Source organism: Brienomyrus brachyistius, unplaced genomic scaffold (genome assembly GCF_023856365.1).
Source record: "Brienomyrus brachyistius isolate T26 unplaced genomic scaffold, BBRACH_0.4 scaffold44, whole genome shotgun sequence".
Classification (NCBI taxonomy): Eukaryota; Metazoa; Chordata; class Actinopteri; order Osteoglossiformes; family Mormyridae; genus Brienomyrus; species Brienomyrus brachyistius.
Genome location: NW_026042319.1, coordinates 1,451,071 through 1,478,349, shown reverse-complemented (window position 1 = coordinate 1,478,349; position 27,279 = coordinate 1,451,071). Strand labels below are relative to the sequence as shown.

At 47.9% G+C, this 27,279-nt stretch overlaps 2 protein-coding genes across 8 annotated transcripts in view; one reads left to right on the top strand and one right to left on the bottom strand.

Moving 5' to 3' along the window:
* sytl5 (synaptotagmin-like 5) overlaps nt 1-14,614 on the top strand; it is a 28,418-nt gene extending 13,804 nt beyond the window's left edge. For 2 of the 6 annotated variants that reach the window (XM_048999133.1, XM_048999135.1), the window contains exons 2-19: nt 791-980; nt 3,716-4,114; nt 4,195-4,407; nt 4,581-4,696; nt 5,896-6,013; nt 6,260-6,406; nt 6,504-6,630; nt 6,880-7,009; nt 7,343-7,446; nt 7,919-8,008; nt 9,136-9,201; nt 9,696-9,874; nt 10,068-10,170; nt 10,808-10,969; nt 11,183-11,291; nt 11,588-11,723; nt 12,105-12,313; nt 12,694-14,614. In XM_048999133.1, the coding sequence (XP_048855090.1) occupies nt 3,996-4,114; nt 4,195-4,407; nt 4,581-4,696; nt 5,896-6,013; nt 6,260-6,406; nt 6,504-6,630; nt 6,880-7,009; nt 7,343-7,446; nt 7,919-8,008; nt 9,136-9,201; nt 9,696-9,874; nt 10,068-10,170; nt 10,808-10,969; nt 11,183-11,291; nt 11,588-11,723; nt 12,105-12,313; nt 12,694-12,836 (2,271 nt within the window). In that variant the 5' untranslated portion in view covers nt 791-980; nt 3,716-3,995 and the 3' untranslated portion in view covers nt 12,837-14,614. Of the gene's footprint in view, nt 1-790; nt 981-3,662; nt 4,115-4,194; nt 4,408-4,580; nt 4,697-5,895; nt 6,014-6,259; nt 6,407-6,503; nt 6,631-6,879; nt 7,010-7,342; nt 7,447-7,918; nt 8,009-9,135; nt 9,202-9,695; nt 9,875-10,067; nt 10,171-10,807; nt 10,970-11,182; nt 11,292-11,587; nt 11,724-12,104; nt 12,314-12,693 lie in introns of all 6 variants that reach the window. The other 4 variants (XM_048999138.1, XM_048999137.1, XM_048999136.1 and 1 more) reach the window with 4 other exon arrangements.
* Nucleotides 14,615-15,518: 904 nt separating this feature from the next.
* srpx (sushi-repeat containing protein X-linked) overlaps nt 15,519-27,279 on the bottom strand; it is a 17,137-nt gene continuing 5,376 nt past the window's right edge. For both annotated transcript variants that reach the window (XM_048999158.1, XM_048999157.1), the window contains exons 2-10: nt 25,661-25,717; nt 24,327-24,518; nt 23,908-24,084; nt 21,011-21,137; nt 20,783-20,904; nt 19,079-19,258; nt 17,932-18,065; nt 16,710-16,831; nt 15,519-16,241 (exon numbers count right to left, since the gene is read on the bottom strand). In XM_048999158.1, coding sequence (XP_048855115.1) covers nt 16,058-16,241; nt 16,710-16,831; nt 17,932-18,065; nt 19,079-19,258; nt 20,783-20,904; nt 21,011-21,137; nt 23,908-24,084; nt 24,327-24,518; nt 25,661-25,717 — 1,295 coding nt within the window. In that variant the 3' untranslated portion in view covers nt 15,519-16,057. The remainder of the gene's footprint in view (nt 16,242-16,709; nt 16,832-17,931; nt 18,066-19,078; nt 19,259-20,782; nt 20,905-21,010; nt 21,138-23,907; nt 24,085-24,326; nt 24,519-25,660; nt 25,718-27,279) is intronic.

Below are 27,279 nucleotides of genomic sequence, written 5' to 3'. Positions count from 1 at the left end.
TTTGAGGACTCTGCTGGCTGAAACCTGCTTCTTCCTTAGAGGCACTCGTGGGTGTATGAGTTTAAAAGCCAAAAAAAAAGCATTAACTCCGAATAGAAGGATATTTCCAAGCTTAAATGGGTCAAGGGTCTGACTAAATTTCAAACATAAGATACAGATGTCTAAATAAGCCTAAATTACTTCTCACTGTCTCTGTAGATCTGCTATCAATTCAGATCCTTTTCTGACACTATACCACATTTTCTGATGATCGCTAAGTGTGATGGGCCAAGTGTTTCCACGGTAACACAGGCAAAGTCTGTAATCTGCATTTCACCAAATGCTGTGGTCAGGGGCGAGGTAGGGGCAGATTCTTTGGGGGGGGGGGAGCATTTTATAGGGGACCCTGGATACATAAGGTTATGGTTGGGGGGCCTGTGTTTCTTCAGACTAGATTCCTCAGTTGAGTTTGCAATTTTGAAAATGGGGCCGCAAACTGTTCAGCAGCTTTTACCTGGAGTCAGACGATCGATTGTAGCTCCTCCCCTATCCATCACATCCCTCTGTTGTCTGTAACTTAAAAAACATTTTATAACTTATAATCACCCGTTTCCCAGCCTCTCCGTTTGAGCTTTTGTGCTGTCAGAGTAATCCAATCATGTGTTTTTTTTCATGTTATGTTTAATTCCGTGTCCCTCTGGCTTGCTCAGGCTGGGAAGTAATTCCTGTGTGTGTCATGTGACCTGTCACCACGGGCAGCATGCCTGAGCACTCCTGAGCACACTCTCAGAGTGTTCACTCCCCTGTCCAGGCCTGTACGGACTGGGGCTGGGCTCCTGGAGGGACATTGCGGTGCCCGTCCGTCACCAGCACACGGGCACATTCTACTGTCTCACGCGGACGGAGGGGACTGTTCACGGTTTTTCCGGGGCAGAGGAGTCTGGGACGGACCAGCACCTCTGTTGCTGAAGCTCAGAGCTCTCCACACCTTTAGCTATCAGGTATGAGATATTCTGCCCATCTTCCTCCTTCTCATGTACAGGCTGTTATTTTGCTCCAGAATCGGTCGATCGATTCGTATCTTTAATTAAAACCTGTCCAGTGTGTTTTTCAGTCTTTTTGAAGGTTTATAGCCTATTTATTTCATTCTGAAATGTTACATATAATATCTTTTTCTCAGAAAAATAGAGGAGAGCCTTTTTACACAAAAATATAATAATTATAGTATTATAGATTACATTTGTATTCTTCACACTTAAATATATTTTATTACTGTTATTAAGAGTGATAATCGCAATGAAAAAGACAAATTCTGAACAATATACGATTGCAAAGTACAAAAATAAGATTTACATCCTGGTGATTGTAGTTCTTCTGGTTAGCTGAAGTTCCTGTGCAGTATGTTTACACAGCAGTGACTCACGGGCCGTAACGCACTGCCTGACGCAGCATGACGGGTTGCCCTTCACACACGCGGCTTCCCCGCCGTTACCGCCCTGCCGTGGCGCGAGCGCTGTTTGCCCTCCACCTGGCCCTCCACCCGGTGCCACATTACGGTGACAGACCCCACGCCGGGTTCGTGGGCGGGCGCTCGCTGACCGTACATTCCGGTTTCACGGATGGAGTTCAGATCGACCTCATAATACATCAGGGTCCGCAGGACGGGCTGCTGAAGGCTTTGCCTGCTCTTATACCAAATGACGTTGCAGCGAGTGGCCAAAACAAGCCAGAACATCCAGACTGAAATGGAAAATTCTGCAATTCCACTGGGCCTGAGGAACTAAATAAATGTACCTGGATAAATATCTGTTCGGCGTTCAGTGGGGTAATCAGAAAACGCTACCTTAGGGGACAGCAGCCCGTCCAAAGTGTCCCCTTGTTAGGGGAAAAGACTTCAGCAATGATGGTGGAGGTGACAGCATTTTAGCTATAAGGAACGCACTGCGGAAGGTTACAGTGCAGGAAAGCGCACATTTAATGTATCGAGTTCCCAAGCTGTTTATCCAGTACAAAATGGCTAAGGACTCCGATAGTTTCGCAGGGCCAGGCCATCGCAGGCACTGCACCCACACGCACACCAGTACAGATGTGTCATCGCTGTGCTACTAATCTCAAGATGTACAGCAAGAACTAAAAATTAATATACCGACTTCCGTTCCTCAGCTAAACAGTTTTTAATGAGCTGTCATTTGCATAAAGAGGTTCTCTAGAAAGGCAGCGAAGTAAAACAGCAGGACGATACAACTTGAAAAGCAAAACAATTAACACTGATTAAGAATGCATTTCCTTCTTTACGCCCTGCTTTGGAAGCATATTGACGCTGTTTCTGCGCTAAGCCAGGGCCTCAACTCGGAAGTCATGTTGCGTAGACAGGGTAACGACTGCTGACTTTCAAATTATCACATGTGAACGTGACAGGCCTGATTTTTTTTTTTTTTTAATTGCGCTTGCTGGTTGTTTCTCCTGACAGCAGTCCCTAGGGGGCGCACTGAGCTTGGGTGATGCCTGGGGTTTAGGTGTACCCCCCCCTCATCTCCTCGCTTTCTGCCACCTACCCGTTTTAGCTCTGATCAGGAGCTTCTTGCGGCGCCTGTCGAGGTCCACAGCCTGTAGTGTTTTTACTCAAACTCAGCCCTTAATTACTTCATCTAAGCCATCATTTGGACAGTAAGCGAATGCACCTGGTGTTTCAGGTGTCGAGCAGGAGCTAATTAAAGCACATGGCAGTCTGCTGGGATAACTGGGGCAGGCTTCCAGCCAATGAGGGGGATGTTTGTTTTGTGACTGGTGGCGTGAACCTGCTGTTTGTTTGGTACATTTTTTTATCATATGAGGAAAGACTAATCATAGTCTGTAAAACCTCTCGCCTGAAGACACAGAGGTCATGAAAAAGCCGCAAATTCAATTTTTATGTTTTTTTTTTTTCATGTTAGTATATAGCTGTGCAAAAGTCTTCATCAAGGTGGATAATTTGTATGTGATGTGTTGTATTCAATTTTCGATTTTTTTTTAATGTATGAAAAGAAATGTGTCACTCTGTTCTTGATAGACGACTGGAGAAATCTAAAATGCCCAAAGCGATTACATGACGTTTACAGACGGTCACCCGTTCAGGTTAATCAATTCCAGTAGTCGTGGTCCAGTGTCTGACTGCGAATTCGTCAATGCCAGGTGGATTCTGGGACAGTGCCCTGCTTGCGGGGACAGCGGCCCAGCCACCGTTCGATGCCACTCCATGTGACAGCTTTGCCACGTGAGAATGAGCCCTGGCTATTTTTCCGTCACGCTGCGGATGTCCGAGGGGTGCAGGGAGGGCACGCGCATCGCAGAGAACACTCGGGAATATTCTAATGCTACTCATTAACGAGCTTGTTAACATTCACCCACCAACCTTCCCCGTGAAAATGGGGGAGGCAGAGTGACATTTAAAGTGCTGAATTCAAAATGCCGTCCTCAGGAAGAGTCATTACTGCGATGGATGGATGGACTGCCGCTGCAGGGCTCTCAATGACTTACGGATTATTAAGCCCAAGAGAGGGGAAAAAAATCATGGCTCAAAACATTATTTTTCAAGATTAATTAAGAATTAATCAAGAGCTAATCATGACATATGGATTAATTAGACGCAATCTATTTTTTATCTCCTGCTAACCTGTTAGTAGATGTTAATTTCTTTTGGCCAGGAGCAGAATGGACGGTGACTTTGATGTCTGGGCTATTCCTCACGTTCGGACAGGAGAACTGGTGTCATGCTGGGATACGTGCGGGAGATCGGGCGAGTGGACGAGGCTGCCAGTTCCCCGCCAGCCCAGCGGACACGGTAATAGCGTACGTCACCATGGAGTACCCGACTGGGCGTCACGTCCGCGGAAACACCTGAAGCGATCCGGCAGGAGGACGAGCGGCTTGAGTTTGAAGGCGACAACATCTCCCTGTCCGCACCCGGCCAGAACTCGCTGTCTCCCACGGCAACTGGGAGGCACATCAGTCACAGACTCGACTTATCGATCACAGATATGGCTAAAACTACAGAGCAACTCAACCTGTCCTTTCTTATGGAGAATGAGCGGGAGGTCATTCTGAAGGTCCTCCAGAAGGATGAGAAACTACGGAAACTCGAGGAGAAGAGGATAAGGTGAGGCCTTGGTCTGCCTCTCCGCTCAGGGCTTCGTGACCCTCCGCCCAGAAGTGCTAACCTAGCTCTGCCCATCCCAGGAAACTGAAGAACGAGCTGTTAGAGATGAAGCGCAAGGGCCGCCGGCGCCACCAGGAGGAGGGCGAGCGGCAGTGCATGCGCTGTCAGCGGTCGCTGGGCCTGGTGTTCGAGCGGGGCGAGGTGTGTGAGGACTGCCAGCAACGTGTGTGCAGCTCCTGCCGCATGCCACTGGCTAAAGGCAGGTGGCGCTGTGCCGTATGTGCCAAGATCCTGTGAGTACCACCCCACCCACCCCCAAGAGCCCCCCCTTGGGGACCTTTAAGGTTGATGGGTACCAACAATAAAGTTTCGAGGTGGTTCCTGAAAAACCATGCAGACCATTGTTTACGCTTGTGAGCCGCAGCCTCAGCCTGACCCTTGGCACCGTCTTCCCTCTCGTCGGCAGGGAGCTGAAGGTGGTGACGGGCGAGTGGTTCCTGGAGGAGCGGGCCAAGCGCTTCTCGCATGGCAACGTCCTGAGCAGTGACGTGGTGAAGCAGACCATCCTCAGCAGTCCTCCAGGTGAGCCGTAAACCTTCCCACACTCCTCCCTGTCAAGGAAATAGTCGCTACTCTCCGCCTGCACAAAAACTGATGAACAGAACAAACAGGTCTTGAAATACGTAAGCTCCACCCACATAAAGGAGGTTGGCTAATCTCTGTTTACTCCATAAGTAACATCCATCTATCTACATGGTCAAGAGATGCTTGAGTCTTTGGACAAATTACAGAGGCAATAAACCAGTAGCAAACTTAATAAAGGGACGTTCTCAGTCTCTGTGTTGGAAAAACAAGGATAGCAAATGAAATCTGCTCACTCTCCTTAGTTCTCTGGGCACATTCTCATTCATTGTTGTCTGTTTCTTTTACAAGCCGAGTTCCCTTGGCCTTCGATGAGTTCCGCACCTCGTTTTCACACCAGAAACATTCTGTTCTCATTAAAAAGAGGCATATTGGACACAAGACACGCATTAGCCGGCTTGGCGGCATGGCTGTTAGTACATTCAGCCTAGGCTGTTAAATATAACCAGCCTGCTCTTCCAAAGGGGTCCTGATGAGGGGGTGGAGGTTCGGGGGGGGGGGGGGTTTGTACGTGCTGGGATTCCCCTTCCCTGTGGTGCATGAGACAGAAACATGCGGCAGACATCCCAGAAATCCAACCGGCTAGCAGTCAGCGGCCAGACAGCGCTTTCAGATATAAACAGAAAAGGGGGAGGTAGCAAAAAGCGTAAAATTAGCAAGATGCTAATTTAAGCAAAAAAGCTAAGAACATGCCAGGTGTTCGCTGCAGGTTTTTTTTTCGGAAACTCCACCTTCCCCTCCGTGTGTCTTCGGTGCCTGTGGCTTGTGTACAGGATATATGACTTTATTACCTGTTTTGGGGGGGGGGGGTTACAGTGAGGGGGCAGGAATGACGCTCTTTAGTCTTTTCTTGTGCGGTTGTTTGCTAGGTTTGTGTTTTTACTGACAGGCACCGGCAAAGGGACAGGATGTGTAGAATGACTGCAGATGACTTAGATAGCCAGCCGGAGAGTTTTGGAAGCCTAATTAAGAGTTTGCAGGGATTGAAGCAGCCCACACAGGAAGTTAATAGCTGCTGCTTCGTGCCGTTATTCCTGCCGAGCTGGGTACTGCCTCCGGGAGCCACTATGAACAAATTGGATATCGACTGTTTTTTTTTTTTTTGCACTCTTGTCTGAGACCGTTTTCCCGTTTCATAGCAGACCAAAAGGTGGACCACGTGAAATCGCAGCCTGACTTGAGGCTGGAAGACAGACCGAACACGCCGACGTCAGGCAGACAGGCCCTGCGGAATGCCCTGAAAAGCGCAAGGCAGGGGTGAGGCCACGAGGGAGGCACTGGGTCGTGGGACCAGACGTTGCTTCTCAAGGAGGCATTGTTGACTGGCACATACGTGCAGTTTTATTAATTCATCTTTAGTTATGAGTATCTCTATGACTAGAGAAGGCAGTAGAAACACAGCCACTAGGTGGCAGTGTCATTAAGGCCCTTCGATGTGTCAGTAGTATTTGCTTTTCAATAAGGGTCCAGTGGATGAAGTAATATCCAATGACAACTGTGCAGGATGAACCTAGATAAGAGGAATGGCCGGGGAGTACTGAAGGCAGAGGTGGGGTCCGATCTGGCTGAGGACTCCAGGAGCATGGGCTCGAACCCAGATCTGAACGCCCCCAGCGTGCACAGCGCCCGCTCCACACCCCGCTCGCAACAGTGAGGCCCGAAAGAAAGAGCCTGACACACCCTTATCCTGTGAGAGACTTGGGCATTTTTTAACCCATGCTAACATGATTTTATCACCACCCACCAGCAGGGGGGGCATCATGGCTGTGGAGTCCACCGGATTGCCAGCAATACCCAACAACCTGCGGCTCCGGGCCATCGGCAGGTCTCCCAGCCCCAGCAACCGCAGCACTGCCTCTGGGGCCAGCAGACGGGTAAAGCCCCTGCCTCTCTCAGAATCGTAACCCCTTCTCAAGAAACCCTGAACACTGTGTGTAATGTGTAAGTGCAACGGAGAGCATTACCAGGTCACATGACCCACTGCACATGAATAAGAACCTCTGTGTAGTCTAGTCATCTACAGTCATTCATCAAACCACCATATTTAGATCAGCCCAGGCCGTGAGCCAAGGGCTTGTGGGCTACGGAGTTCTCTGCTTCATTGCTGGGTGCTTCTCCCTCAGCCGGACGGTGCCGAGAGCGTGGCCAGCTTCCACGCCAGTGAGAGCGTCCCAGACAAGATGGCTGCCAGGCACCCCAGGGCCGAGTCGACGGCCCCCAGCATCTCCGTGTCCAGAGCCTCACTCTCCTCAGGTACTCTGCGACATCCACGGCACGCAGGGTAGAGCACAGCACAGTGGATGGCATTGTGGTACAATGTCAGTCTCTGATTGGTTGAACACCATGGTTAAAGATATATTATTGCTTCCCATTGGATTAAGAGAGAAATGTCTGCAAAATGCATAACTTTAATTAATAATTTAAATTTTCTTCATATCATTTGCATGTGTCGACTTGAGAGTAAACCCCCCCCCCCGTCTCCTCTCTCTCTCTCTCTGTCCCCTTCTGTCTCTCCCCCCCTCTCTCTGTGCTTCTCTGCCTCTCTCTCTCTCTCTCATGTCCACCCCCGACCCTGGCGTGGTCCAGATCGCAGCCGATCTGAGGTGGACCTCACTGGTCCTTCTGCAGAGCTTGGTGGAGATTCTCTGAGCCTGCGGAGCCGCTCTGTTCCCGGGGAACTGAACGATCCTGTGAGTGACCTACCCACAATCCCATGCTTATCATGGGATCTCTCTGTGTGGACGGGATATTGAACACGCCTAGGAAACCTCACACTAATCAATGTTTAGCAGCAGCAGGATCTTTAATGTGTTACCTTGACAAATATCACCTTCTGCTTCATGGTCTATATGCACAAAATATTTCGCATTAGAAACTGGACATTTGTTTGATAAGGATCCAGTCTAAAGAGCATTTTTCTGCCATTTTTGGAGACGTATTTCAGATGTTTTCATCGCTTTGAAATGTTTTAATCTCTTTGATGACACTGGCTTATCTAAGAAATAAAATGTTCCATTACAGTGTTTCATGGAATACTCAGTTTGGTTGTATGTGTGTGACAATTTCAGCATCACTCCAGATTAGACCATGCTGGACTCTATGCTTAACAGGGCTATTGTATACCCCCCCCCCACCCATGTAACTGAATTGTATATCCCTCAGGACTATGATGAGAGGGAAGAAAACGTCGACGCCCTGATGTCCGAGTACAACCTGGCGACCCACAGGCACATGAGCAGCGCCCTGTCTACAGTAAGCACCCATATCAAAATAAAAGTTCCCATCTATGTCTCACTGCAGTGTTGACAACTTAATACGAAATGCCAGTGTTTTGTTCCTGACACACTGTCATCTGTCACATGAGAGCAGACGACCGTAGCGTAAGTTTTGTGCCCCGCTGAGCTGTATTCCGGCAGCTGAAACTTCTCCAGCCTTTTGACAAAGAACAAGTCTTTGATGTCGCAGTGAGCATCTGTCAGGGGGATATTAACAATATCGCAGCTGACGTGATTAATTGGCCGGTTGGGCCGCCCCCATTTCCCTGAGAATTGAGAGGATGGAGATTAACTTGCACTCTCTCTGTCATTTGCTATTTTCCCCTGTGGTTCCCCTGTGGGTTGCTGGTAGACTAATCCAATCATGTGTCTCTGAGATTTATGGTGAGGGATGAAACACGACTAAACTCAATGTACACCCACATCATTAAGTGACTTATTCCCTGGATTCCTTGTTGTCTTTTGGGAAACTGCTGAGCTTAAATGCACCAAAATATCATGTAGATCAGGGGTGGGCAACCATATCTGCAAAGGGCCGGCGTATATGCAGGTTTTTAGGATAACCTTTAGGTCAGGTGTGAGGACTCTTCAGTCAATCAGTTCTCTAATTAGTAATCTCATTAGGGAGCTGAGCCCAAAATCTGCAGATACACCCTTTTTGGATAAGACTGCCCACCCCCAATCTAGAAACTCAAGAAATGTACTACATTAGGCCCATATTTTAATCACCTGACTCAGTAGAATCTTTAGAGTTACTGTAATATTTCCCGCTTGACAGATCCCTGCTCATCTAGGCTAGTAGAGGTTGACGTGAATGTCAGCCCCACTGCTCCGACGTCGGACCTTTCCATGCTCTCATATTCATATCAGTTATTTTGTCATAATTGGGTCAAACCAGGCAGTGACTGATACCTACAATAATACATCTCAAAGTGGATATTTTCCACCACTTTTCAAAGCTACTCTCTCCTGCCTTTTCCTCTGGGACTTTTATCGCCGTGGTTACTACTCTTGACTGTTTCTTTTGCATTTCTTCTACAACCTCTGTTTCCGACCATTACTTCGCTCTTCCTCTTCCTCCTCTCCCCCCAATCTGGGTCTCAGTCCACTCCACCGGGCTCAGAGAGGAAATGGTCCCATCTGAATGTTCCGGACTCAGACGCTGAAACCGTGAGTGCTCTGTGCTCTCTCTGCTTCTCCATCTCACCGTTCTCTCTCTCATCCCTGTATCCCCCTTTCTTTTCTTCTTCCTGTCAGCTTTTACTTGTTCAGTCATCATCTCTTTATGTAAAATAATTAGAGGCTTTGGTGACACACATTACCAATTAGTAATGCAGGCTTTAGTAACAGAAGCTTCTCCCTCTCCTCTTCCCATCCCATTGAATCATGTGTCAGCACTAATAAGTGTCCTCTTGAATATTTCTTGTTTATTAATTTACATAACTGGCTGTATCTAATTTACATAACCGTCTAGTTTGCCTCCTAAATGCAGATTATTAGCTCATAGTCTGTGACAGGTTTCAAATCTGTCTCAATGAACGCGAGTCCTCCTTACCTGCCCAGACAATACTGCTCACAAGATGCACGCCTCCCTCGCTTCCGGAGCAGTCCGCTTCCAGCCTTAACCGCTCTGAGCTTCGCTCTCCTTCTGCCTGGGCCCACAGAGCAGCCTCAACAGCATGATGAGTGTTTACAGCGACACCGGGGACTATGACCACGCCATCATCAGCGGGGAGATACTGCTGAACATCTCCTACAGCTACAAGACGGGAGCACTGAACGTGCTGGTGAAGGAATGTCGCAACCTGGCCGTCGGCGACGAGAGGAAGCAGCGCACTGACCCGTGAGAGAGGGGGCGTGGCTTAGCATCTCACATTAACCGCTGCACAGAAACGTCAATTTCTGTAACCAATGCACCACCCTTCACCCATATGCTATAACGTGTTTAAATACGCATACGATCAGCTCTCTGAGAGCTACTAAGAATGACGGACTTGGAAGAATGATGATGGTGTCTCTCTTTTTGCCCCCACAAGCTATGTCAAGACGTACCTGCTGCCGGATAAATCCCGCCAGAATAAGAGGAAATCCAGCATCCGGACCAATACCACCGATCCGGTGTTCAACGAGACCCTGAAGGTTAGCGGGCAAATACATGACGAGGCTCCTCAGCCCTTGTCAAGATCCCCCGTCGCATTACATGAGAGGCAGTTAGAGTCTCCTTTTACGGAGGGAATCTAAGATATAAAAGCAGCAGGGACCTATGAATATGTCACCTGGCGCCAACGTCCCCTAGAGCAGCCAGGCAGAGAGTCTCCCCGCAGGAACCTGTCACTTATTAACAACAGCGTTGGCGCAGGTGACCGGAACACTATCTCATCCCTAAGTGTTAGCGCAGGAGTGACGAGCAGAACCCCTGAATATGAATTCACAGCTGCACACTTCTGACACATTTTCACAAGGAATGGCATCTGGCAGGGATCCTTCAAGTGGGACTTTGTGGTTTCTGGTCCCCATTTGCCCGCACTGGGGGGGGGGTGACTATGTGCAGAAAGAGAAGCGATGACAAAAGCCAGCTGAGGCATAGATGAGGCATTTTGTGGATGTGTGAAAGATGGGGACTCGCAATAGTCATGAAAAGTATGGTAGAGTAGGTTGTGTAGGAGGGTGACTTTCAAGCCCCGCCCCCAGTGTGCAATCAGCCACTCCCAGCTGGAGCTTGCTCTCAGGTGTTGTTTGAGTGACCAATCGCTTGTATCACCCTCCCCTCCCCCAGTATGTAATCAGCCATTCACAGCTGGAGATGCGGACGCTTCAGCTCTCTGTGTGGCACAATGACCGCTTCGGGCACAACCGCTTCCTGGGCGAGGTAGAGGTACCTTTCGACTCCTGGGACTTTGAGAAGCAGATGGAGGAGTGGTTCCCTCTACAGCCTAAGGTGAGCCTGCTCGTATCTCTCCACTCTCCAAGCAGCCGCGAGGAACACACAGATAGATTAGTCACAGAGGGAGAAAAACCCATTGGGTACCAGCATTTAAAGTGACTCAGCAATCCAGTGCCGCCCCCTTATCCAAATCCTACAACCAGACCTTTTCTGCTCTGATGTCTGTGTGCATATCAGTGGCTGCTTCATGTGTGTGGTGTTTTCCAGGCGGACAGTGGACCAGACACCTCATTTCAATATAAAGGAGAGCTCACTGTAGTTCTTAAGTACATTCCAGCTGAGAAGAACCTCATGCTACCTCTAGACCAGGTGCAGGGTAAGTGTACATCTCCTGCTCATGTGATATTAAGGTTTTCTACTGACATTCCGTGCCTATTAGTAACCTTCCTGTCACTAATTCTCTTTTGACAAATCTATAGTCCTTCACCCGCTTCTGTTTCATACCTGATCAGCCCGGGAGATACCGAATAGTTAAAACTATTAGGAAGTCCTTTGCATATAATCAGCTCGCAGGAACAGTTTGTAGCAGATCAGACTGGAAAATGAACTGTTCCTTTGAGCAGCATTGTGTGCCGTTTGCCCCGTTGAGTCCTGGCTTTTTCTCCCTGACAGTTAAGAAAGGGTTTTTGAAAGGAAAGAAGTCCAACATCAAGCTGCCCCAAGGTGGAATGGTGGAACTTCTTGTCAAGGAGGCTAAGAATCTAACAGCTGTTAAATCCGGAGGGACATCAGATGCTTTCGTCAAAGGGTACGTGCAAGAAGTCAAAGGCTGTTTCTCAATATGCATACTTGACCGTGCCTGTTTTAGGTTGTCCAGTTCCAATACTCAAGAACAGAAGTATAGAGGACGGTGAAAATCCCTGGATGTTGGTCTTGCCCCATCCCAGATATCAAGGACACATGGGTTGCATCTTCTTCAAACATGACCTGTCACATGACTCATTGTGCCCCAAGTTTGTTGTTTGGAGTAAAGTTAGCAAGATTGGTCTTGACAAAACCACAAGTGCAATCAGAGGTTATGATCTTCTTCAGCTGATACTTTTACGGGCATCTTCAGGGATAAAGGAGATATTCTACCAGGCCTGTGTTTAGCGAGAGTATGGAATGCTAACCATCTTGCGTATTGCAGTTACCTCCTCCCAGACAATAACAAGTCAACGAAGCACAAGACAGCCGTGGTGAAGAAGAGCCTAAACCCGAAGTGGAACCATACCTTCACGTACTGTGGCCTGCAGCCCAGCGACCTCAACAACGTCTGCCTGGAGCTCACAGTCTGGGACAAGGAGTCCCTCTCCAGCAACGTGTTCCTGGGGGGTGTGAGGCTTTGTGCCGGTACCGGTGAGTTGGAAGTTGGAGTATCTACACTGGGGGGGGGGGGTCATGTGACTCAGCTGGCTGCCTCATTAGCGCCTCCTTCAGGCTTGCTGAGTGCCTACAGATACACTTCAGTGATACATGCATCTCTGCATGGTGACCTCTACTGTACCCTAAAAAAGGCAGCCATGTGAAATAAGCAATGCTCTCGAGGTACATCAGTCACACCGAGGGGTGGGTGGCATGGTTGGAGAATGATTACATTACATAATAATTCATTACCAAAAAGTGCCACACTCTGCAATTGTTGTAGACAGTTTACATCCCTGAGTTACATTAATTACAAGAGTAAAATCCAAGAGGAACCAAGCAGAATGAACACTAACTTGGGGCTTCTTTCTCAGGTCTGAGCTATGGCAAGGAGGTTGACTGGATGGACTCCTACGGGGAGGAACAGCGGCTATGGCAACGCATGATTGACAACCCGGAGGTCCCACAGGAGTGCACTCTGATGCTGAGGTCCAACATGGGCAAGCACAAGGACTGAGAGACTACATAAGACCTCCTGTCTCAATGAAAGCCAACGGTTACCCAGGACAGCCCCAAGCTCCGCAGCTCCAGGCAATGGAAGACTGTGTATTTGCATGGTTAGCTTTGGGAAAACTTGACCGAGGATGTCAGCACTGATTCTACTGCAAAAAGACTATGCATACTGGAACCCGCCCACGCACACGTGTGTGTACGTGCGACTGGGAAACGTACCAAACCGAACACATAGAGCAGAATGAATAACTTACCTTCGGAATCAGAACAATGGACAAAATCCAGTCCACAATGCTCCATTGATGGAGCTCTAGCTACAATATACATACAGTTACCAAGGGGCCCCGAATGACCTGCGTTGCCGAGGAAGTGAAATGATCATGATGTTCTTGGTGGGGGGGGGAGGGGGGCTCCCAAGTAAAACTTCACCTAGGGCCCCTGAATAGGCAGAGCCCACCGTGGTTCTAACAAAAAAGCAATATGCACACCACATACACAGTGAAGATTTATAGCCCCATGTCTGTGTTTACGCTATTCTTAAAAGTGTATAATTTTTGGACATACAATACAAAGGAAAAACATAATTAAAAAGACATACTTTATCGATCCCAGGGGTTGACAGATTCAAACCGGCAGCCTGAGCTATCGAAGGCACATTTGAAATTATTGCTTTGACGCGGACGCTAACTGGATAACGGGGTAGACAGACGGCTGGATGACTGGGTGTGTATTTTTGGGCGAGTTTGGGTATTTCGATTGTTTAACTGATGCACAGGCATCACCTATGCTTCTTACAGAGTTTGAGTCGAAATTGATTGAGTTAAAATGTTTGAGTTAAAAAAAAACATGTCATTACATCAGAACAACAAGATAGTTTGCAAAAATATACTGTAACCCTGAATTACAGATGGATATTAGCCTGCATTTGCTTAGCTGCCGCTGCCGCCATCCAAACGGGACGTATGTCACCATTGTAGCGAAAATGCAATACAAGATCCATGCAGCCAAGAGTAGGCACTGACAATAACTCACTAGTGAGCAGTGTGCATTTCACGCAACTAAAACAAAGTCATTAGAGCTAGCTATTTAGCTAAGTATGTGGCAAAAATAGTTCAGCAAGATAGACAGTGCATATCTATCTATGTTTAGATGTCAGTCTAGATCATAGCTATTTCAGTTCAAGCACAGAGCTAGGGCACAGTTTTTAGTATAGATCTATAGTAGAGATTTTAGTATAGATAGTTTTTAGTATAGATCTAGATCGTAGTTATCTAGCAGGCTTTGAATAAACGTATTTTTACACATTTAGAATAAACATCACAATGGCAATACAAGACGAGATGGGGGCGGATAGTGAGACATCTCCATTTGGGGAGGCAGAAAGGGTGAAGTTGGTACGTTCGATGGACGTATAATGTACCAAACGTCACCGAGCGAAGGCTGGAGCTGCAGCTTCTGCCTTTTCTAATGGATTTATCTGTTTTACTCCTGACTTAGTTACTAATTCTTTTCTCCATGGCAACAGTATTATCTTGAATCAGCTTTATGTAGAGTAGCGCCGGGGTAACTGTGTGAGCCTAATTAATCACAAGGGAGCCCAGTGTTCAGCAGAAATGAGCAATCCTTACTAATATACAAAATACACGTTTCTTACACATGAAGTTAATTTATATTTTTATAATGGAATCAAAACTTTTCATATGTTAAACTCTTGGCTATCAGATGCAAATCTGTGAAATTCTTAAAGGTGAGAACAGCTGTTGAAGAGATGGTGGAGCTTTGTGGGGGAGTGGGGTTAGGGTTGGGGGGGGGGTCGTTTTATCTAGATGGGAGTTATCCCAGGCAGGAGACACAAACAATAAGGACAGCCCAGACTACCTTCTGATTTCAGTTGCAATTGTAAACTTTTCATTTAAAATCAGGCCTGCTCTCTGTGGTTCCTTGAGGGGCGATCCTCCAGTTCGTTAAAAATGTGTCCTTTCCACCATATAAACCGACCCAGTTATCAGTTTCCCAGAATCGGATCAGAACAAGCCTAGGTGACATTCTGGATTTCTTCAGACATCACAAAAAGTGCTAAACTTTTGTTCCAAACGTACCCCCTTGAAGGGCGTCAGGATTTTGTGTTTTACTGTGTTCCGTGTATTTTCATTACCTGAAATTAATTATATATATATATTGTCTGTATTATTTAACCTCACATGGCTGTCAGGTCCTTTGCGGTCTGCTGTTTTTCCTGAGTGACAAGTGCAATACTTTGGTCAGTCTGCCGAGAACAGCCACTCTCATCAGAACGCCTGCCCGCTGTGTCTGTGAAACTAAATGAGTCTCGCATAAATTGAAATTCATCCGCAGTCATTTCCCCTTTCGTCCTTAATGTGTCGTTACACTATTTTGCCAAAATAAAAATATTCTGCTGTCTGCGACTTCACCCTGTACCTGTGGTGGATTCGTTCTCGGGGTGCGAGTTTGCGTGCGCAGAAGGGCACCCAGACACAGGCGTACACACACTTACACACTGCAGTCATTGTGAGGAAAACCCTGGCAAAGCACAGCACAGTGAAAGACGGGTTGGGTAGTTTTTCACTTATGTGTCTGTTAACTGTACTCGCCAGACCAGGTCAGTGTACATTTTAATGCCTGCCCCTTCAGTCCTGCTGCTGTTATTACAGCATGACGCCACAAACACTGAGCACTGATACTTTATTTCTTGATGTCACAGAAACGCCTCTGCACCAGTAGAAGCCAGAGCCGCAAATCCAGCGGCAAATTCATAATATCTAAGATTTGTGATTGTAAAAACATAAATATTAATCACGTGGATGACTTTAGCATGGAATTTCAGAGAACTGTAATAGGTAAAAACCGTATTCCATCGTAATAAAAAACCCCCAAATGAATACGAGGCACACAAAACAATTCCAAAAGTCATGCATACTGAGTACCCAGAATGCCTTTGGTGCGAATGTTAATTGCCATGCGACGTGGTGGGGACAAGGACGAAGGTAGGCAAATGGCAGTGACTCTGCTAGGTCCCGTGTAAAGGACACTGCAAGCTGCAAGTTTACACCGCACCTCCAAGCCGGTCCTCTAAATCTGTGGTCACTTCATTACTGGTCTCTGTTATTGGAGGAGGATGGTAGGACATAGGCTTCCTAGCCACACCCCCACAGTGGTCCAGCCAATCGGAGAGGGGCAGAGGCGGGAGAAACATGGCCAGGAGGGTTAGGATTGGCAGCTCTGGCCAGCTTGCTGCTGCAGCAGCATCTCGTCCTTGCGCAGCGGGAAGGTGTCGATGGTGGTGAACAGCTCGGCGGCCGTGATGGGAAAGGTGTAGCGCATCTTGTCTACACCCTGTTTGTCCAGCAGCACCATGTTGTAGCTGCTCTGGGAGATTTGCAGCAGCAGCCTGGCCAGGACAGATGCGCACACTGTTACAGCGAGCCTGGCTCAGCAAAGGCAGATGGCACACAGCTAGATTAAAGTTGGACTGGAACAAAGTAACAGGTATCTTAAGGTTCAGGGTCAGGCCCCCGAGTGAGCTGCTGTTTTACCTTTGAGAGCAGCAGATTGTATGAACTTACTCGGTAAAACATCCAGCTATAGTAATTAATAGAAACTACGGCTTTTGATAGAAAAAATATCAATAAATGTTAAATTATTGTTAAATTATATTAGCTTTACATCTCAGAATACCTTTCACACCCGTAACTTAGAAACAGAAACCCCCCCCCCCCCCCACAGCAACTGAAATGCGTCAACAAAACACCTGTTCTTTACATATCAGTAAACATAAGAACAGAAATGACAAAATGATTAAAGGCCACGTTGCTGTATAATTTAATTCTGTTTTTGTGTCCCAGCATGCATTGGGTACCTGAGCTGTAGGGCCAGAGCGGGCGGGATGATTCTGTGTCGGATGCGGCCGATCTGCGCCGAGTATGTGCCGAGCAGCTCTATCACCGTGATGTGCCGGAGGTCCAGGCCGCACTGGGCGTGCTGGGAGACAGCAAGAGCTTAAGCACATGAACAGAGATATGCACAGAGACGTGTGCATAGAGAGGCACGCAGAGACGCGCAGAGAAATGTACAGAGAGACGCACAGAGAGAGACGCGCAGAGAGAGACGCGCAGAGAGACGCGCAGAGAGAGACGCGCAGAGAAATGTACAGAGAGAGACGCGCAGAGAGAGACGCGCAGAGAGACACACGCAGAGAGACACAAGCAGAGAGACACAAGCAGAGAGGCACAAGCAGAGAGACACACGCAGAGAGACACACGCAGAGAGACACACGCAGAGAGGCACAAGCAGAGAGACACACGCAGAGAGACACACGCAGAGAGACACACGCAGAGAGACACACGCAGAGAGACACACGCAGAGACACACACAGAGAGACACAAGCAGAGAGGCGTGCACACACAGGCACTTTGCTTTGGATTTCACCCCCCAACCCTTAACTCAACAGTTAATGGCCCCATAAACCCAATGTTCTTTCCCAACATAAGAATGTTCAGAATCAAGGTGCCTTTCGAAATTTCATAAAGATAACGATTGCTAGGGGGAAGAGTTTAGGAGTCTAGGGGAAAAATTCAGTCCATCTGGTGTTCGGATGATTCACGCTGTCATTACTGTCCTCGTTATTATGACAGATGTTACTGTTGGTACTTTTTGACGACGCCATTTTTAAACCTGTTTGTTTATTTTAAAAAACAGACCCACCGAACAGAAATACTAGTTTCGCAGCTCATCCTGTTTCACAGGAAACCATTAAAGCTGCAAACAGGCGACCGTCCAGATGGGTGGCTGGTGCTGTGTGCATGCTGAGGGACAGCAGGCTTTCAGGGAAAGTCAAGGAGGGTCACGTTTCAAAACATGCCGCATTCTGGCAAATCAGCAGTCGCCCCCAGGAAGAAAAACAATGTGCAAAGTATGGGGGCTTAAAATGTCACACTTTACATATAAAAAAGAACATTCAAAGTGTTCATTATAGTGGGAAACCATAAATCTGTAATGTTTAAATAAAAAGTCTATAAAAACACATTGCTAACCCCCCCCCCCCCCCAAACTGATCCAGAGTCAGCTGTCCACCCACCCACCTGCAGATTGTCCATCTGGAAGCGGTAGTAGTGGTTGGCGGCAGTGGGGGCAGACACGATGAGCACCCTCCTCTTCTCGTAGAACTGGTCGAGCAGGGCTGCTGCGGAGCGGACACCCACGTTGATGTTCATGGCTGGTGTGGGGGGGGGTCACGGTCACACAAATTCACACAGACGCCTGGCTCCTAAGACCAAGCCACTTCCCAAATGATCCGACATCCACACCTAAGGGTGCTGTGGATAAGCTTTCTTTAAGACTAATTAGGCTAATCATACATGGCTCAGCGGGCTCAGGCTCCGTGCCTGTGATCGGAAGGTCGCTGGTTTGAGACCCGGCCTTTGCGGAATAGTCAAATGTCCGTGGGCACTTGAGCAAGACTCTCGCAAGTCTGTGTGTCTCATAGAGACCCAGATGGGACATACAGGCAATGAGAAAATTTCCCCACAGGGGTGAATAAATTATCGTTATTCTATTGTATTAATGATCCCCACCTTAGAATGACTAATTAAAGGTTATTTTACCATCTAAATGCAGCATGCTGTATCCCAGACAGCTGCCGTTCGTGCCAAAAGCTACCCCACTTCACTCTCAACCTGAGCAATATATCCAACCAGGCCAAGTTAATCTTCCCAGACGTGCCGGCGGTCCCTCTCTATCGATTCCCGGAACATTCCGGTCAATAAAATCTGCTCCCATCCCCTACAAGCCATTCTCACTTCCAGGGAACTTCTCACAGTAAGATGCTGTCTAGGCAACAGCACTCTGCTGGTGACCCCATTACAACCCCCGCCCCTCCCCCCCCACCCTGCCCCCCCGAGCTCCTTGTGTTTGCCGGATATCAGCCAAACCACTCCAAGTTGTAATGAGGTCTTACAGGCAACATGAGACACACAGCTCACTCCCTCTCAAAGCCTTCTCAGCAGATAGACCGGCGCATTCCACCATGCCGCTTTGCTGACCTCGAAGAAAAGGTCTGGACCTGGCCTCCATCCACGCTCTCATCCCCCAATTCCTCCCCATGATTCTCTTTCGGCCCGTCATTCTGCCCTCCTCATTGCCTCGTAGGCGTGAAGAACAGGACACGCCTCCCATGCTAGCAAAAGCTGTTAAATATGTAAAGTTATGTAAAGGGGCGTGGCCACTCACGTAAGCACGTCGTCTCAGCGCCGGCCCACGTCAGGCTGGACTGGCACACGCGGGCGCTGCTGCCCTGCAGCTCGAACCCGCCCATGCAGGAGAACATGCAGGTGGCACCAAAGTTGTCCATGTCACTGTCACACTTCATGTAGCCGTTCTCGGGCGGGGTCAGCGGACCACAGCGGCGCACTGTGGGGCACAGGGGACACGCACCACTGAGGGTACAAATCCCAGCGGGGACTCGGCTGTTGTACCCTTGAGGGAATATATATTTAGCAAATATATATTGCCTGAATTATTCAAATGGAAAAACAAGTAAACAGTATGTGAGACTCAAATCGTCATGTTACCTTTGATGAGAGTATTTGCCAGGAATGCCAGCAATGGGTTAATAATTCATTATCTTTGTTAGAAGCTGTTCTGTAGCTCCTACTCCAATGCTGCTTACACTTTACCTGGGCCTTCATGGGAGATCAGCTTAGCTGCACATATACCTTGTCACATCTTTGACGGCACGTATCTTTATAATAAGCCATTTTCCTCACCTGTATATCACTTTGGACAAACGCATCTAGTAAATTTGGGAAATGTAGTAATGTAAGTATAGTAAGAAAGCACAAACCAACTCATCACGGAATATGCTGTTATTGTTGTAGCAGATTACATAATTCAACATGACAAGCCATCCGCAGCCTAGCTATCCAGCAGTAAGGGTGACTGTGTCAGGATGTTAACGGAATGTCCTGAGACCCGGTACCCATGGCTCCCGGAAGCCACCCACACCTAATGGGCACAGTCTTGGGCACAATGCAGGCCCCCGCGGTCATGGGAACGCCATCATCACCACAGGCACAGCACAGCACAAGCTGTTACCGCCACTCGGGTTCAGGCGGGTACCGTTGCTACGGACACCATGATTCTGCCCCTTCCTGCGACCCAGCGTATCTCAAAAATAAAAAACCCTGCAATGAAACACCTCCCCCCCTTTCAGAGACAGGAGCAGGACACATCATGTATCGCAGCTTTTCATTGGGTGCTTCGATACCACATGCAATCGACTGATGCGAAAAAGATCGGACATGTTTCAAACAATAGCTGTGATTTATTTTAACGGCAATAAAAAATGTGCCAGACACAGGGTGGGGTCCACGTTTGCTTCATGGCCCAGAGCTGACAACATAAAAACAGCTCTTCCCAAACCCCCCACCCCCCTCCACCCTGCCCCCAACCATCCCCCTTTTGTGTCACAGAGAATAAAACAACCCAGTTCCATTCTGTCCGTTTCATCAATCAATTTCCAGCGACTTCTAAAAGCCCGGTGGTGCTGTGATTTGTGTCCCTCTGAAGCCTTGACTATATTGTACAAACTCTACATTTATTACCTTCCCCAGCACCTGTCTCCCTTTCTTTGTGGTTACAGAATGTATTTTTTTACACTGACATATGCCCTTCCATCTCCCAAGCTCTCTGTCATCCAGAGCGACCTGGGATCAGTTTTACCAGCCAGTTTTTTCCTCCTTTAGACGGCACGTGGCTTCGGAGGCTCTGCTGCCAGAATTACGTAACGTCAGACGTGAGCCAATCCACCGCTCACATAAAGTCTGGAAAAACAGCTCCACGTTCACCTTCCTTGCAGTCGTGAGGGTCGGCAGGCAGTTATAGAAGCAGTGAAGCCCCAGAGAACATGCAAGAATGTTTACAGGCGCCACTGACCTCGAACCCGCACTGAGAATTTGCAGGAGGCCTTGTTTCCCGCGCGGTCATACACCGTATACGACATCTTGTGGTCCCCCTCGGGGAAGTGGGTGCCAGGTGGATTTCCTTTCAGAATCACGCTGGGGGTGGGGGGGGGACAGAAGAGGACCTGTCAGGCCGAGGCACTACAGAGATACGCTGACTCTGTGGATGTGGAGAGAGGCGGCGTAGCAGGGGCACACTGACTCCGTCAGGATGCCATCAGCCGTGTCCTTCCCCTCTGGTGTGTCCCAAGTCACCCGCACCGTCAGCTTCCCAGGATCTGCCGTCTTGTCCCTGATGCTGGGACACTTGATCTTGGGGGGTTCGATGTCTAGGGGATTTGGGGGGAAAAGGGTTGGATCCAGCTGACCAATAGCAGGGAAGGCGGGAAAAGAATCCAGAACCTGCACTGTGGTCCCAAAAACACTACTGTGGTTCTAGAACCTGCTCTTTGGTTCCATGAACATTGTACTGTGGTTCCTGAACCTGCGCTGTGGTTCCACTTGGATACATGTGTTCTGCCAATATCTGCTAATTACACTGGGTACCAGGTGCACTGGGCAAGTTTACCAGCTTACTTTAAATTCAGGTCACCATTCCAGCATTTCTGTACAACTCAGAATAAGAAGGCAATTTAGAAATATTAATAATAATAATAACAACAGGAACATTATCTTCTCTTCCTAAATTCAGACAATAACACCATCAAAAAAAATCCATGCTGGCAGTGCAGGCAGAGAACATACCAGAGGCTGTCATTTACTGGAAGGTGTCATTAGACACACAATGACAACGCATTAGGGAGAAACTGATGGTTTTGGGTATCCGCTGCTCTTTCACGTTAGCTGTTAATATTGCATGATGAAGCGCAAATTAGTGCGAATGATAAACAAAAAAGAAATGCGATTCCTGAAAGTATTGTAAATTCACTCGTAGGATAGATCCCGCGTTGAGCACACTGGAACAGCCATGTTGGCACAGAAACTGTAGCAGAATGAAGTACAAAGAGAAAACACACTTCCTTCTGAGTATAGGTGTGAAACATGTCATTTTCAGCAATAGCTATGGCTCACCCTGCTGCCCCAGCGAAACCTGACATCTCTCATAGGAGTTTGGAAAACATCATGAACAATAAGGCAGCGTGGTCAACTGAAGATGTGACCCACTGAAGGCCAACCTAGGGGTGTGGTCAACTGAAGGGTGCGGCCAGTTGAGGGGTGTGGTCAAGTGAGAGGTGTGGCCAGCCAAAGGTATGACAAACTGAAGGGTGTGGCCAGCTGAGGGGTGTGGCCAGTTAAGGGGTGTGGCCAGCTGAGGACATTGCTAGAAACACTTGCATGCTTGTGACCTGGAAAGGCAGGTCGGTGGATGCAGTTCCATGATGATGCAAACGGACAGACTTTCCTTTTAGACACCAAGAAAGAAGGAGGTTGTTGTGCACTGACTTTTATTATGTAGTAAAATATCTCACCCTCTGTGAAAACATACAAATGGATCTACGGGACACAGCTATTCCTGGAAGAGGATTTATTTGGAGCCCTTCACAGTGAGACTTTTGCCCTCTAACTAAACAAGCCAACATCCCGGAGAGCAGGACAGTTTCCACCAGACACCCAGGGCTCTCTAACACGCCACACACACTTTATGCTCCACGATGGGTAACAGGCAGCCACAGCAGTTTGTCCACCTCATTCAAAATGGCCAGACCCTCTCGATGTTTCACAGAGAGATTTTTTTAGTTAGTGGCCAGTTTTTTTCCACTTTGGAACTGACTCAATACCAGGAACATGAACCAACATGGACAAGTTTGGGTCATCCGGGCTCCAGTACAAGAAGACTCCTGGCTAAGCTGTGAATCTCATACCTCCCAGCGTGTGACTCAACAGCCAGAAAATGCCAGGAAATAACTCCAGCCAGATTCACCGGTCATGGTTTTTCCCCTCACTGAAAAACTTTGGATGCAAATTAACTTTGGTTGGCACTTCTGTCTTCTGATAACAGACAGCTTATGATTACGGAGGCATTTCACGTCTGGGCTGATATTCGGGCAAACTTAATCTTACATTAAGTCCCGAAAAATGTAAACACGCCAGTCTCAGCCAAAGGTGCTACCGTGCCCAGTCATTAGGCCTCGGAGACGTGCAATTTGCATGTCTTGCACGAGCTCGGTCAGGCAAACCAAAGTCAATTACTGCCTTCCCTAAACGCTAATTAAAACATTCCGTGCTGCAATCGCTCCTGCCTTGCAGGCAGTTCATTATCTTGCGGTTCGGGAGGACAGTCGACCCATCCATGTGGCATTCAGCACGTTGCTCCATGATGGGGTAATGCAGAAGAGCCGTGGGGGCGGTTGGGGGTTTGATGTATAGCAAGGTTGTGTAGCTTTTGGTTTTCCTAGAAACCTAACGCCAACTGAAAATTGGTCTTCTTGAACAAAGACTGCTACGGTTCTGGAGTTGATAGAACTGTCTGGAATTGTGACCTGCAGGACATCCAGGCAAAGGAGTCGGTTTGGTTTCAACACTGGTATGGAACAAACTAGCATCAAACGCACTCCCCCCAAAACACACAGGGTACTCCCATAGTACATGTCCCTGCCATCCATACCCAAATATATGCCCTTACATCCAGATTTGGTCCATAAAACCTGTCCACACCTCTCCTCCAACGTCAGAACTGAGCCACTGTCATCCTAAAATCTGCACCCAACATCCTGATTGGTCTGCATTTACACCTCATCACTGTGGCCCAAAAGCAGGGGTGTGTCTCAATATGCGTACTTGGCCATACTTGTGTTCTCTCATACCCGTCTTACATCACCTTCCAATGCTGAAGACCAGTTCCAGTACTCAAGAACAGAAGTACGGAGGACGGTAAAAATTCTCAGATCTTGTTCTTGCTCCTCCCCAAATATCAAGGATGCATCAGCTCATCAAATGAGAACAATCCCATGATTCATTGCGCCCCAAGTTCGCTCTCCGGAGGCATGTTAGCAAGACCGACCTCGCTAAGACCACAAGTACAATCTTTGCATTTTTGGTATTAAGAAACACACCAGCACTGAGTGTCTGTCCCCTCATGATCCACCTGAAGACTCTCACCCAGGCAGGTGCTCTGTCCTCCACTCCAGGTCTTGCTGCTCAGGCAGGTGACGAAACGTTCCCCCTTCAGCGTGTAGCCCGGAGAGCAGAAGAACTCACACCTGGAGTTAAAGTAGGAGCCGTCGGAACACTTGTATCCTCCATTGGCTGGCATGTCCAGCTTTGGGCACCGAATCTCTGCAGGCTCAACAAGATGGGTCATGAGTGCCCCCTGCTGGCTCTACAGCAACAGAGTCACATGTCTCTGTTCTGTGTACTAAGAACACATCAGCTATGTTCCACCACTATACCCCTTTGACTTTTTATGGAGATGGATTGTTTTGGTTAAGCCTGTGTAATTAATCCACCACAACGATTCCTTTAGTTAAAACGTGATTCTAATGCCTACCACTAGGGGCAGTGCAGGAGCGGCACCTCACCTCGGCAAGCATAGCTGGCAGACCAGCGCTTGCTGGCCAAGCAGAGCACCTCGCTGGAGCCGTACGTCTCATAGCCCTTCTTGCAGCGGATGGTACAGCGGGCACCCATCACGTTCAAGTAGTGCTCCCCCCGTGGCGTGCGACAGCTCACATACCCGTGCTTAACCTTTATGGGGGCGCACCATGGGGTTCCTGCCAAGGAGAGGTGCTTGTGATTATAAATGTGTAACCTCCTCCCTGGATAATTGGCGTCTCCTTGGCTATTGATTATTTACAAGCTGATAGGCAGCAGGCCTCATCCACGACCCGTGCCCGGTGTGGCAGACATGGAGACGACCACCTCTTCGTTCGATTCCAAAAAAACCCAATACCAAGAAAACTCAGAGCTTTGTGAACTTTAAGATCTTATCGTTGATTAAACCTTACAGGCAACTGACAGGAAACACTAACGTCCAAAGGTGAGCACATCACCGCCTGCCGATATACACTGAGCAAGGATGCTTTGGTCTTTACTCACCGTGGTCCTACACCAGAGCCCCGTTTTGGAGTTCAGTACATCACGAAGGACGGTGGAGACACTTTAACAAAAGCTGGAGTCATACCAATGCCACTAAGTAATTGTGTAAATAATAATGCGGCGTCCTCTAGCACTACTTTCAGGTTGATTTGTTCAGTAAAACAAGCTCTGTTTAGGAAAAGCACAGGCACTCTTAAAAAGCATAAATGTGCAGAGCATATAGGGTAATTACATCCTGTTTCCTACCCCCTCCACTCCGCGAACAGAGCGGGGATTCATTTATGTTGAACAGCTCTGTCCAAACTCCCGTTATGCTCCCACTTTCCAAAAACCTCTGTGCCTTTTCTCCATTCTGCAGTTCCAAGTTTCCAAACAATGTACGACAGAATAAATCCAGAAGGTCATATATATATATATGTGCGTGTGTGCGTGTTAAAAGACTGAAATCAGGCAGTGAAATGGAGCCATAAACGTAGACTGCCACCTGCTGGGGGATTAATGTAACCATTCCATAAAAACGGCCCATAATGCATCAAACTTTCATTAAATTGTAGTCACACAAATATTATCTGTGGGGCGTGCTGAACATGGAAAACATGAAAGTCTACCTCACCGGTCTGCCACTGCGGTTATCTAATTTAAGATGTAATAATTAATTATGTTAAACAAACAGCTAATTTAATGGGATTAATTAGTTCCATCTGCTCCTTTGTGCTCCAAGCGCACGCGTGTGTGTGTCTCCTCATGCAGCAGGCCGACAGCACAGACAGCGGGCATCGTCGAGCAGCATGCGTGAGCGGTTAGCGAAAGCGTTCACCTTTGTATCTACGTGCGTAAGAATCCTCGTCGTCTCCATTGGACCAGTACCCCGATCCTAAAAGAAGAAAAGAAGAGACATCGGGGAAGGGGGAGAGACTGAGGAACTGCTGACATGAAAAGGGGAGTGTGGGGGGCAGTTCCATTCATGCCAGTCAGGGGAACATGCAGTGGGAAGCATGTCACACCCCCCCCCTTCATTCCGGTTTCGGTGTGCCTGTTCAGAAAAATACCACCTTCCCCTGGAGAGGTGTATTTTTTTGTGCACTCTGGACATGGCACAGATCAAAAGCAGGAGACATTGGCTTCACAGCTGCAGTTCACTACTTACTTACTGTGATCCATGGAAAATGGAGCTAAAGACCAAAATGACCTGAAAGGACATCTATAGGATCTAACACTAGGTCTATATTTGCATAAGATCCTGTACAGCCAATACTTTGACATGACAATCTCATCATTGTCACGTCACATATCTTGTATTGCGTTATTATCTTATGCAGATCTTTCAGCCAATGAACAGTCCAGAAGGGATTGACCCAGACCAATCATAGTCCAGTATGCAAATCTTCAAGTCTGTTGGTCCTTCCCACTTAATGGCATGGTTCTTACTTTGCACATTAAACTCAGCTGTTTGTATGGTTACTGTAAATTAACCAAGCTGAAAGATTTATTGAGGCTTATGTACCAGGAGTGACAGGAAATCATTGTAAAGCATATACAAATGTTTGCATGCATTAATACTACAAACCACATTGAAACATTGTTCAGTAGGCTTGCCCTGTGCAAATTCAATTACCTCAAAATGGTTTTAACAGCAGGGGCATTAAATCTAGATGTTCTGAGTGGCTTAACTTCTGTACAGGGTCTTGTGTAAATCTGTAAAACTACTGCTGAGATGAAACCAAAGCCAAGCAGGCTGTGAAAGGTGTAATCTAATGACCAGCAATTATAATTACACTCTGTTCTATATTTATATTTTTTCACAGGACAACAGAGTCCACAAAGCCAACTGCCAAGAGGGACAAGAGGTAGAATGAGCCCTGCTGTAGCACCCTTGAGTATGATGCTTAACCATAGTCATTCTGGTAAAATACCCAGCATGACAGTGTTTGATGTTTAGGTCTGTGTGGACAGAAGTTCCACCTAAGTGACCTGCTGTGGAAGAATAGAGGGGGCAGATCAAAGTACCACATTATCACTTAAGAAGATGAGCTCTCAGCACCATCTTAGCATTTAATGTCGGGTAAATGGTCAACCGGCAACGAGGCAGGCAACCTGAAACACCCACTGAGGAATGAAACAGAGAGGCACTGTCCGCTCGGGGCCATCTGAGAGACAGCGTGACACTGTCCACTCTGGGCGGTCTGAGAGACAGCGTGACACTGTCCACTCTGGGCGGTCTGAGAGACAATGTGACACTGTCCACTCCGGGTGGTCTGAGAGACAAAGAGACACTGTCCACTCCGGACGGTCTGAGAGACAAAGAGACACTGTCCACTCCGGGCGGTCTGAGAGACAGCGTGACACTGTCCACTCCGGGCGGTCTGAGAGACAAAGAGACACTGTCCACTCTGGGCGGTCTGAGAGACAAAGAGACACTGTCCACTCCGGACGGTC